Source organism: Etheostoma cragini, chromosome 2 (genome assembly GCF_013103735.1).
Source record: "Etheostoma cragini isolate CJK2018 chromosome 2, CSU_Ecrag_1.0, whole genome shotgun sequence".
In the NCBI taxonomy this organism is placed as follows: domain Eukaryota; kingdom Metazoa; phylum Chordata; class Actinopteri; order Perciformes; family Percidae; genus Etheostoma; species Etheostoma cragini.
This window is the reverse complement of record NC_048408.1, coordinates 18136599-18148443: the sequence shown is the minus strand read 5'-3', so window position 1 is coordinate 18148443 and position 11845 is coordinate 18136599. Positions and strand designations below refer to the sequence as shown.

Genomic DNA, 11845 nt, shown 5'->3' with positions numbered 1-11845 from the left:
GGAATGAAGGAAGACATGAGGTGAGGAGGAGGGTATGGAGGTGAGGGCTGAACATCTGTTTGGTAATCATTCTCTCTCCTCGGTGCAGTGTAACACACACTGACACCTATTTGATAATTGGCGAGTCTGCCCTCTCCCTCAGCGCTTGGCTAAATGGTTGCTTGATACCAGCGAGAGCAAAAGCAGTAGCTGTTTATCTGTTTACTTGCTGCAGCTCAGGTACACTAGATGCATAGCAGGCTGCCTTGTGTGCGTGTGTGCGTGCGTTCGTGCATGCGTGCGCGTGTGGCTAAAGCTTACAACCTGATTATTAGTCTAACAATGAGCTTGAGATGTGACTTGAGGTGTGCGTGACATGTGTATTATAACCCTCTGAGCAATACTGCTGCATTGTTATTCAAGGATAAATATGATCTCTTTTTTCTCTCTGATTCTAGGTGCTGTTCTTAAAGATATGCCTCCACATAGACAGACCTCCTCTGTCCAAACTGCAATCTTATTCCGAGTGCAGAAGCTGAAGGGACGCACGCAAACAAGGAGAATGAGATCCAGAGCTGAGAGGAGAGAGAAAGAAATTGAGGGAGGAGAAGGTGGGCCTCTTTGCTCCGGTCTCGACCACGGGTATTCTTGGGTTGATAATACAGATGTGGATGTTATTGCTTGAGAATACGCGTAGTCGAGTGGAAGCTTTATCATCTACACTGGACCAAAAGCAGAACTATATTCAGTACAAAGGCAGAAACCAGAACACATATAAATGTATGGCCATGCTGAGCAGGTGACAAAGACATTGGGACGATTTGAATGAAGTACCCAGAGGTGACTTTTTATGGGGAATATTTTGTTCAATCAGAGAGGTTTTAAATAGAATGCAATCAGGACTAGCCAAATCAAATCCAGCCACTAAAAAAGGTTTTATCATCGTAGATTCATCAACCATGTCACTCTTTGCACCTGGGGAGGAAATGAGTTAGTTTCGCTGGCCAGGTTCACTCTATGCTGCAGAGCTGCTGGTGGGGAGGACTTGCACCATGCCACTAAGCTAAACCCCCGGGCATTAGTTCAGGGAGCTTAACACGAAAGTCTTCAGACTAAGATGTTAATTCCAAACCTTCTTGATTACATACCCTTGTCAGTCACTCGTGCTTACACATGAGCCTTTAATCTTATCAGTTGATGAGTGTCTTTCACAGCCCTTCACACTGCACAAAACATTTTCCTCATACTCATACGCTTCCTCATACTTTCCTCATACATAAATTTGAAGTTTGCAAAATTGGCTCCTCGGACTTCAACGACTGCAATGCATTGGGATGGTACATTGGTTGCTGTGCAAAACCATCATCCCGCTGCACTACCAACTACTCTTGCACTCCTTTTTTTTTTTGCTCCCCAGCTCATGCTAAAAATGAGCTGCGGAGTTTGATGCCTATAGCAAAAACAGGAGATAGTAACACATGAGGACATGTCAAGACTTCAAACCGTGGCTGACATTTCAGCATTCAGCTCAGCTGACTGGCTGTCATGATGGAGACACACACACGCACGCACACACGCACGCACGCACGCACGCACGCACGCACGTACACACGCACGCACGCACGTACACACGCACGCACACACGTGTTTACAAACTGCATGAGGGGTTCACATGATCTACTTGCCAGTGGGGAAATATGGGATTGATGGATCTTGTGAGAACAAGCATACAGAAAGATCCCATATGTATGAATGCAAACACACTGCAGTTAGGTTCACTGGGTCCATGTGCCAGTGGGGAAATAAGGGATGGATTGATTTTATGGGAAACTATTTTTAGTCAGAATGATGGATGTTTATGTCTTTTATTGATCAAGTTGAGGTGTGGGTCTGACGAGTTCTCGGACGTCAGGGTTGGCTGATTAATCAAGTAGCAAAGGTGTTGGAATAAAACATCCTGAATTACATTTTTGGTGCATTAGCATTATTGCAGTAATATAAATTAGAAAATCAACATTTCATAGCAAATTCAGCAATATATTAGCATCCGTTTGCCCATGATAAATTACACTCTTTATCATGTACTATTCTATGATTTCTCACTAGTGTGCAAGCAAATCTCTTATTTATTAGCACAGTTTGTAATTATGATGTAAACCCATTTTACACTGACATTGCATAAACATAGACGTAAATGTAAATTTGGTTTTGTGTATTTCTGTATGTATGCGTGTGAGCTTCTAAGCAACAAAATGACTATTGTGAGCACAGCTCCAGGTGCCTAGCAACCAAATCACTGTTTCCTTGGCAACAGTTGCCTCGCACTCACTGTGTGGGTGATTGGCAGCCTTGACAACGGAGACGAAGTGACACTTGACCTCGCGTGCTGAATGGGAGAGGAGAAAGAAGGAGCGAGAAATAGAAGCGAGGGGGAGGGAGTGGGAGGGGACGTGCAGAGACAGATGAGAGACTAAGTGATAATCATTCTTCATTGTAATCATCCTCCAGCATGTTTCATAAGGCGTTGTCAATACCTCTCCAGCTGGGGTCCATCATCAAACACAATACACAGTGCAGTGTGCGCATAGAGACACTTTACCTGGGTGGAGAGCCCAGGCAGGCACTCCACATCTCATCTATTATCACTCAGCCCTGCCTGGTGCACAGCCTCGCTACACTGTGTCTTCTTTCATTTGTGATCTGCTACATCCTGTGCTCTGTGGGGATGAATGGATACTGGACTCCTAAAAATGTGTCATGGTCACAGATGCCACAGGAGAGTAGCTCAATAGCCGTGCACACACACACACATTTTACTTTGAGACTAGGATTTCTTAGAAGCAAAAAGCTGTGTTTTGCATGGTTGACTACACCTGTGTATCATCAACACTAACAGTAAACACTCAAAATAAAAATACACATTTGAAGGTCTTTGTGTCTGTTCTTTCACCTAATTTAACTTTTAATCAAATCAAATCTATCAAGTCAAGGTTGCTTATTACCGGTGTTTTAGTTTTGACATTTACTGAAGTGTTTTTGTAACCATTGTCTTTATTCAATCTCAGTTTCTTTGACATTTTATCTAAACCCTACTTCTGAGGTTGTCCCTCCATTTGTCACCAGCTGGTGGTGCTCAGTTCTGTACAGGATGTTTATGACATGTAGGATCTAATCGCTAACTTTCATTTCCATCAAGAAAAGACTTAAAGGTCCCATGACATGGTGCTCTTTTGATGCTTTTATATACAGTAGACCTTAGTGGTCCCCAAATACCATAGCTGAAGTCTCTTTCCCAAAGTTCAGCCTTGGTGCAGAATTTCAGCCACTAGAGCCGGTCCTACAATGAGCTTTCCTTAGTCTTTGCCATTTCTGAGTCTGTAGCTTTTGACAAGCAGAGAGAGGGGGTAAGGTGGAGGGTGGGGGTGTGGCCTTGACCAACTGCCACTTTGCTCCTTTGAAAGCCATGATGTTCTCTCTCTCATGGGTAGGCCAAATTCTTTGGGTGGGCAATGCAGAGAAAGGGGAGATAACTCTCATAAGGGGCAAGATTCCAGGTTGGCCCATCTGAGTTTTCATTTTCTCATAGGTAGAGCAGGATAACCCAGGGCTCAGTTTACACCTATCGCCATTTCTAGCTGCTTCGGGACTACAGGTAAGCTGTGGGAACGTATATTAATGTTAAAAACCTCATAAAATTGATTGACCTTTAACTAAATCAAATCAAGTTCAAACAACCATCTCCTGATCCCAAAAAGAAAACCTACTCTATTGTGTGTTAAGTTACACACAATATACAATAAAATAAAACCAACCAACGCATACTGGTATTAAGTCTTATTGCTTTATTTCCAAGATCACACTTTTTTCTTTTTTACACAGCGTGCTTTTATGACATTAAACACCGATGGCTGTTGCATAGGAAAATAAGCACTCAAGTTCTCAACGTTCACTTTATAACAATTTGTACTTATTGAATTTTTGAATTTCTCAAACATTCAACTGAGTAAAAAAACTAAATGATTTAGGAATTTAAATCCTTTGAACTTAGCAGCTAAGCCTAAATCTCACACGTCCATTCCTCTCTCCAGTGGAATGACCTAATGTTGTGAGACAACTGTGTTTATGAGGATGAGGAGAGCTGTGGACACACAACCCGTAACATCATGCTGAACTGTGTTAAAAATTAACCAAAGAAAAGGTCCACTCAAGCCTACAACTTGCAAAGCCTGGCAATGACGCCATACCGGAAAAGATCCTCTGCAGTTAGGCCCTGCTGCATGTGTCAGAGTGTACGATAGAGAATGAGCGCATGGAAAACGTAATATTTTCAAGTTTTGAATGCACCAATTCACTGATTTGTCAAGATCCACATATTCACGTGTCTTTTCTCATAACGCCAACCAAAAATATTTTACTTTCTATTGATTTCACATTACAATGCCAAGGAGGGAACCCATTCACTTACACTACAGGCCTCTTGTAAAAATTATATTTCTGCACCTAACAATATCTATCTATAAAATAAAAAGCAGGACACAACTTCTATGTGAAGGCTAAAGGGTTTTTGAGACCCATACAAAAACAACAACAAATGTTGAAAATAAAAAGCTCTCAAATTGTTTTAATACATCAAGAGTCAGAACTAGAATTGTGGGCTGAAATCTTACACAGAACGGTGAGACGTCAGAAGACAACAGGGGGGCTTCATAGCCACTTTCTACTGAACACCAGATAGGTGAAACTGCTGTTCACACAACTGTAAATCGTAAGTGACCACATGGACAGCTGTGAGCAACAAAAGTTTCATAAATGTCCTCTGACCAGCTTGATCCTGATGGGCCCAGGACCACCCGCCCCCATCCTCAGCCAGTTCCTAAAAGACATCCAGCTCCACGAGGGCTACTGATTGGCTGCTTCACAGGCATCTATCCAATCACTGTACACGTCAACTGGCTCTGACAGATCTGAGGAGCATTATATTAAGGATAAAAGGAACGTTGTTGCTTAAGAGTTAGAGTTTAAATCAGTGCAGGATATGAACTTACATAAGGTATTATCGCATGAATTGAATGTGGAACCTTTGTCTTATGATAACAGGTGGTTGTAAACGGGGGAAACCTAACCCATCACTCTTTAAAGTTGGTCTTTGGCATCAGATGTAAAAGGCCTCCTTGATCTTTCTTCAGCCAATGCACTGTAGGGTTCCCCACAGCTGAACACGTACCAATTGAAAAGAGACTGAATAATCGCCAGCAACAGCCCTACAGCCAGTATTTCTCATCCAAAAATCTCGTAGATGTAGCCAAACATACAGCGTAGCTGATGTCAATAATTTATTATTCATGGTGATTTTATTTGGCAATGTGTTTCTGCCCTTCTGTAACTTTCTTTGTGAGCACACATCATAAATGTTGATATAGCTGACACAGTTGTTGTCATTAACCTGTATTTATGTTGTAATTTAGTTCGCTAAGTGAAAAGAGGAAGGAAAAGCAATCTAGCCATTTTTTCTATTTCATGTGTTTAACTGTGGGCACAGATCTTTATGATACTGGAAAGGATAGTATGGGACACGAAAATAGCGGCTTAGTGTAGATGTAGTCTGAGCCACCTACATGACAACTGAGCAACCACCATTTGCTGACTAGGACTGTGTGCTGGGGTATACTCTTATCAGAACTAAATTGTCAAGTGGGTAGCAAAAAAATACAGAGATGGTCAGTCAGACACAGCCTCATACTAATCACTAAGGGGGTTCCAAAGTTATTTGATTATCTGACAAGCATCTCTGATGAATTAGACTGGGCACTTGTGGGATCCAGTTGAAAGTGGCTGTAAATAAACTAACTACTGGGCGTTATAGATTATTTAGTTTAACCACTTTAAACAAGTCTAAGACCAAAATTTCACATTAAAAGCTACTACACATAATTATATGTTGTTGTTTTTTTTTAAGGAGGGTGTTCAAACTGTTCTGTTATTCTATTTTTGTTAGAGAAATTGCTAGTGTATGTGCGATTAAGGATACAGGTTATGGGGGTCTGGAACTCCTCCAAGCAGACCGTGCAGGATATTATACCAGTATTTCTGCTTCTCTCCCTGTTAACATAAAAAGCATAACAAAAAAGTTGGCAACAATCAAATCAGAAATCAACGAATCAAACTTGAGCAGTTGTCTTGGGATAGGTATTTGGTGAAATTGTAAATACATTTTGACATCACATGACTTTTCGTGGTTGCAGAATGGACAGGTGAACTGAGAGTCCAGATCTCCCGTCATCTTCTTTTTAGGAGGAGGCTTTCTTTTGGACTTTCGGCGACCCATTGCACACAAACTGAATCAAGTATGTGTGAAAAAGAGACAAATAAACAGGCAACTTTAAGAAGAAGAACATATGCAATAGAAATAAACCACCAAAGAAGAAAGAGAAACATGGACTAGAAAACAACTCCAGTCGGCAGCTGCTGCTCCATATTGTTAGCAACTAAAGTTAGCAAGCTAACGTTAGCATGTTTGTTGTTGATCTCCAGTTACGTTTCAACGTAAATCGCCTCACGATGAAAATACGAGTTAAGTGGACTTTGGTAAGAAAACATATTTGAATATGCATCGATTAACCGTAGCTATTAAACATGTCGTGAATGATAAATGGCATCTAGTAAAAGTTCAATCTTGTTTACCTTTGCTTGTAGAAGATACACGTTGCGGTAAAGCGAGGAAAAGACTTCCTCAAAGACCCTGCACCGGCGACTATTTGCGTTAAGGGATTGGAGGAGAGCGTGTGCTTCACGGCCAGTCATTGGCTCCCTGAAGTGTCAGTTAAGATGATAGCCAGTGATGAAACAGCTTCTGTTCTAACTTCTGACACACAGTCCGCGTGGTGGCGACAGAATATGCTTAGCTAGGTGTGTTGACTTAAAAAACTCTCGTTTTATGTTTCTACATGCCCTGCTAAGGTCTTGAAATATTAAGTTGTCTACTTTGTATACATCTTTGCAGTTAGCGTGGTTTAAATGAAGTTTGTGTCGTAGTTTGTGTTTGGGGTTGATATGGTAACTTAGGCTACAGTACGAATCACCTTGCATAGCAAAACACTAGTTTTGTCGTCAAATAAATGCTACTTTAGCTAGTGTAGTAAAACGTACAATATGTGCCTTTGTACGTAGTGAAGTAGAAGTAGCATAGGCCTACAATTTTAAACACCTACACATTGTGTAACTGTATGTTGTTTCTGATGTTTCTGTGGGGTACATCCATTAGCCAGTATGAAAGAAAAACGAATCATATACTGCTAAACGGTTAAATAACAATGTATTCCTATTATAACATACAATGTATGTGTATTTTGTCAAATAACATTCAGAGGTTTCGTGCAGTTAGAGAGTATGACATTAGAAATCATTAATGATTATTTTCTTTATAGACTGGCCTGCTGATAATTTTCTCAATTCAGTTTTATTGTTTTTTTTCTTAAAAGTGTCAGAAAAACAGGCTTTAAACAGGCTACAACACAAATATATTTAATTAACAAGGATTTAAAATGAAAAAAGAAGAAATAGCACTACAAAACATATGCAAAACAGATAGTATAATCATAATTAACAATTTCTGAAACCATAATCATGTAAGACAAAACACAGAAATGTTATGATTATATGTGAAGATAAGAAAGTTTGCATCATAGTACTTGATTGGTTTGAACATTATTGTGTTGTGTAGTAGATGTCAATGATGTGGACGGTGAAGGTGGTCAGCCTGGGTGTGGTGGGCCTCTCTCTCAGTGTGGAGCTGCTTGGTTGGCTCCTCCGTCGCCTCAGGACTGGAAGAACCCTCAATGAGGTCCTCTTCTTTCCCTCAGAGATGGCCTGTGTGGAGCACATCTTCACCCCCTCGTCGCCTCAGTAAGTGAAACATAATCACTGCGTTGAGTAAAAGGAAGCTATATGGTTTTCTCTGTATCACTGTCAAGTGTGTTGTGACACACTTGGCCACTAATGCAAAAATTCACAGCCCCTAGATGCATTCAGTGAGTGGATTTACTCAGCGCAATTACCATTCCTCATCCCAATTGTTTCCCACTTAACAGGACTGTTCTTTTACCTACTGAATAAGTGTTTCACATTAAAATAATACCTAGAAAACCCAATTTGGGCTATTTGCACTTTTGCCAGCTTGAAAACTGTCGACAACAGCATTTCTTGCTACTGTAGAGCTACTGTAATCTGTAACCTGGCAGTTGGTTTCCTCACCTTCTGGAAAACCTGGGTGAGAGCTGGAAAATGTAAACAGAATAAAAGGATGCAGGATTAGTATAGCCTATAGAAGATCAACAGGTGATACAGTAAGTAGGAAAAACTCATATTTTCTCTTGTTTTGGCTTTTCCAGTTCCTGTTTCTGCTCGTTGCCTCATGGCATTGAGACCTCTTTCTCTCGTTTTCTTCGCCACATCCTGTCTGCTACTTCCTCTCTGGACTTGTGTGTCTTTGCCTTCTCCAACATGGACCTGAGCAGGGCTGTACTAGCGCTACAGCGCAGGGGCGTCACCATCCGAGTCCTCGCTGATAAGGATTATGCCGGCATCACCGGCTCCCAGATAGGCGTCCTCCGCAAGGCTGGTGAGGGAAACAGATTCATGTTTTTTTTGTTTTGTTTTACGCTATACAGTATGTCTTCCTGCTGTTTGACAGTCCCTGTGACAAACCATCCTTATTATGACAAGCAGTTTCAAAAACAGGCCCAGGGAGTCCTATTCAAAATATATATAAATAACATCTAGAGATAACACATTATTGTGACTTTTGTAACAAATTAAATCTACAGATTGATTTGTTACAAAAATCACAATAACGCATGTTATTATAATGGACAAATTTCACTTGAATACTTACTTATCTAACTCAATAAAAGGTGCTCCCTCTTTGTTCTCGGACTATCAGTGTCATTGTCAGTAAGTCCCACTGGGTTCCTTTGTGGTGAAATGGAGAGATGATAGGAACTGTCTAGGGAAATGTAGGGTTCCACTGCAAGCCTTCCTATGAGTCATGGTAATCATGCTCTGAAAGATGTTGCGTCACGTGTCCGACTCACTTTCTGTCGCAGCCCTCTGCATTTAATAAATTACTTCCACTGCATATTGTTAAGTAAGAATTAAGTGAGTAAGAAACTGGCAACCAGACAGCTAATTTAATCAGGCAAAGTGTGTGTGTGTGTGTGTGTGTGTGTGTGTGTGTGTGTGTGTGTGTGTGTGTGTGTGTGTGTGTGTGTGTGTGTGTGTGTGTGTGTGTGTGTGTGTCCACCACTTTGGCACACGGGACAACCAATTCCTCTTCTCATACTGTTTCTATTTTGTCTGCAGAAACCGTTTTTATCCTCGAGTAACAATATGTGACTGCTTCCTGAGTGCTTTGGATAAGTTTGCTGTCACTGGTTTAAATAGTCCACATTTATCCCTGAAACATTCCCTGAGGCTCTAAACGTGCAGGGAAAATTACCTGAAAGAGACATCTTTTGGAGTGTCCGCACCCTGGGGGCCAAAACTGGAAAGACATCATACTTGACTTGCCAGTTGCATTTGCTCTTTCCCATTATTTTTGGCTCTCTTTACTTTGAGCTGAACATATTTTAAAAAGGCATCATACACAGAGTGAATAAGCAGGTTTAGAGTCTTGAAAAACACATTCCTTGTAAAAGTGTTTCATTTTCTTTAAAGGTACACGCACTTACTCCTTCTAGAGAGAATTTGCATCTCTAATCTCTCTGAGTTTAGTCTGCAGTCCAGTCTACAAATTAGTAGTCTACAGTGTGATGCGAACTGAAATCAAAATACCCTACCAAAGTAATTTCCTTTGCACACAACTAAAGAGAAACAATAGAAAAGAAGAAAATGGCATTTAGTATTCATAGCATATTCTGCATTTCAACTAACATTATTTTTGATTTATGGTATATCCTTGGTTTATGTAAAATAGCCAATGCAGTTATTTAGTAAGCTCATTTTAAGTTGCAATACTCACAATAACAATAAATGCATATCTATAGGAAAAGCTGATAGCAAGTACTAAGTAATCATAATAAACATACATATTTAAGAAATCAGACAAGTAAAATAAATATAAAGGACTACTCTATGTTTAAAAGTGTTGGTCAGATTTGATAGCTTCTTCTTATGTATTCAAATAACTTCTTCTGTTCAGTCTTGAAAAGAGCAAGAAATAAGTGTCTTGTAATTTAGATTTTCATTTGTTTTATATCAATGTGTTGTTAGCTATTGATAAAATGATTTTGCAGTGGCGAAATAGTGTATGTAGTAAAACTACCAAGCTCTCAAATTTATTTAGATTTTTCTACATATATTACCCTTCTATTTCACAACTCGTCAGGTCAGCACTGTCCATTTAGAAACGTTTTTGTACTTTTTTCTATTGCTGTTTCAATTTTGAAAAGATCAAATAAAAAGCAGGAGCATTCATTGATACTTTAAGACTCTTTTATGTATTCACCCAAAGAACCTTATCTAGCATTCAACATATCCACATTTTCATTACTATTCTTTGTGCACAAACCAGTACTAAAAACACACATACACACCTCTGCACCCTCTTGCCTGTATACTCTCTGCTCCGCAGGGATCTGTGCACGATGCAACGTGGGCTCGGTTTACATGCACCACAAGTTTGCCTTGGTAGACGGTCGGCTGCTCATCACCGGCTCCCTCAACTGGACGCTGACAGCAGTGCAGAGCAACATGGAGAACGTCATTGTCACCGATGAGCCAGACCTGGTGCAACCCTTTATCAAGGAGTTCCACAGGTTATGGATGCACAACGATCCAGCCCGATTCTTCCACTCAAGTGACCAAAAAGCTGCTCATACTACCACCAGAACCTTGGACTGATAAGCCACGACGAACGTTGAGTCAGAGCTCCTCAACCTTTGAGGTAGAAGGTATGCATGTTAAATGTGTTCAGGCAGTTTTGCCACAAAACAGTGAAAGAATTGTATCTTTTCTTGTTCTGTTCTGTAACTTCTGGCTTTGGAGGACTTCAAGTGACAATGTTACTCATCAAGATGATGAAAGTTTTGTGGCAGTTTTATTTTAAATATGTATCAGAAAATGTGTCTGATTTACTAGGCTATGTCTAGAGTTAAGAGTTCTGTTTGACTTTAGTCTTTTTCTTATATTTTACGGTTTGGCTTAAGATGAAGATAAAATCCACAAAAAAATATGTTGTCCAGTTATAAAGAGAATACCTCTGTCTGTGTTAAGTGAGAACATTTATTATTTAAAAAAGAAAAGTAAAATAGGAATTTAGAAATTTTAGAAAATATAGGCTATTTAAGGATTTTGAGTTAAATACCTTTTATTAAAAAAAAAAAAAAAAGAAACAGTTCCCTATGTGTATAACTCTATTCTAAAGTACTGGCTGTGTGTTGTTTAGGGTGTGCTACTGAGGTCTCAGGGACGATGTTTTGCAAGCAGCAATAAAAAGCCTCTTTCACACTGCAGTTTTGGCAGTACTGTTGCATCACTGCCCCACAGCTGTAGTTTTTCTCTTGCTCCAACATGATTTTCTCTGTTTTAAATTCACAGTCAGGCCTTACAGCACAAGCACATGCTGGTATTCTCAATGCTTAACAATACCGTCCTTTGAGGTTTTGCAAACCCAAGTAGGGCTGATCTTGTTTGGACATGATGAATGTACCTGGGTGCAATGCTCACAGTCAGGATGATGCTTGTTGAGGAAGACCAGGGTTATTTGGTTTTGTATGATTCAAGACTTTGTAATATTTCAGCGACTTTATGAATCAGCTGCTTTATTTTATCCACGGGATGAAAGTTCCCAATTAAACTGAGAGGTCATGAG

General features: G+C 40.1%; 2 protein-coding genes across 2 annotated transcripts; one reads left to right on the top strand and one right to left on the bottom strand.

Moving 5' to 3' along the window:
• Positions 1-3854: 3854 nt before the first annotated feature.
• LOC117958022 (transcription elongation factor 1 homolog) lies at positions 3855-6909 on the bottom strand. The gene is made up of 4 exons (XM_034894217.1): positions 6661-6909; positions 6189-6314; positions 6008-6078; positions 3855-4943 (listed from the first exon to the last, which is right to left on the bottom strand). The coding sequence occupies exons 2-4, from the start codon at positions 6302-6304 to the stop codon at positions 4879-4881; spliced, it is 252 nt and encodes an 83-aa protein (XP_034750108.1). The 5' UTR covers positions 6305-6314; positions 6661-6909; the 3' UTR covers positions 3855-4878.
• Positions 6805-11486, top strand: pld6 (phospholipase D family, member 6). The gene is made up of 4 exons (XM_034894202.1): positions 6805-6878; positions 7697-7881; positions 8367-8596; positions 10607-11486. Exons 2-4 carry the CDS (start codon positions 7703-7705, stop codon positions 10873-10875), a joined length of 678 nt encoding a protein of 225 aa, XP_034750093.1. The 5' UTR covers positions 6805-6878; positions 7697-7702; the 3' UTR covers positions 10876-11486.
• Positions 11487-11845: the final 359 nt, after the last annotated feature.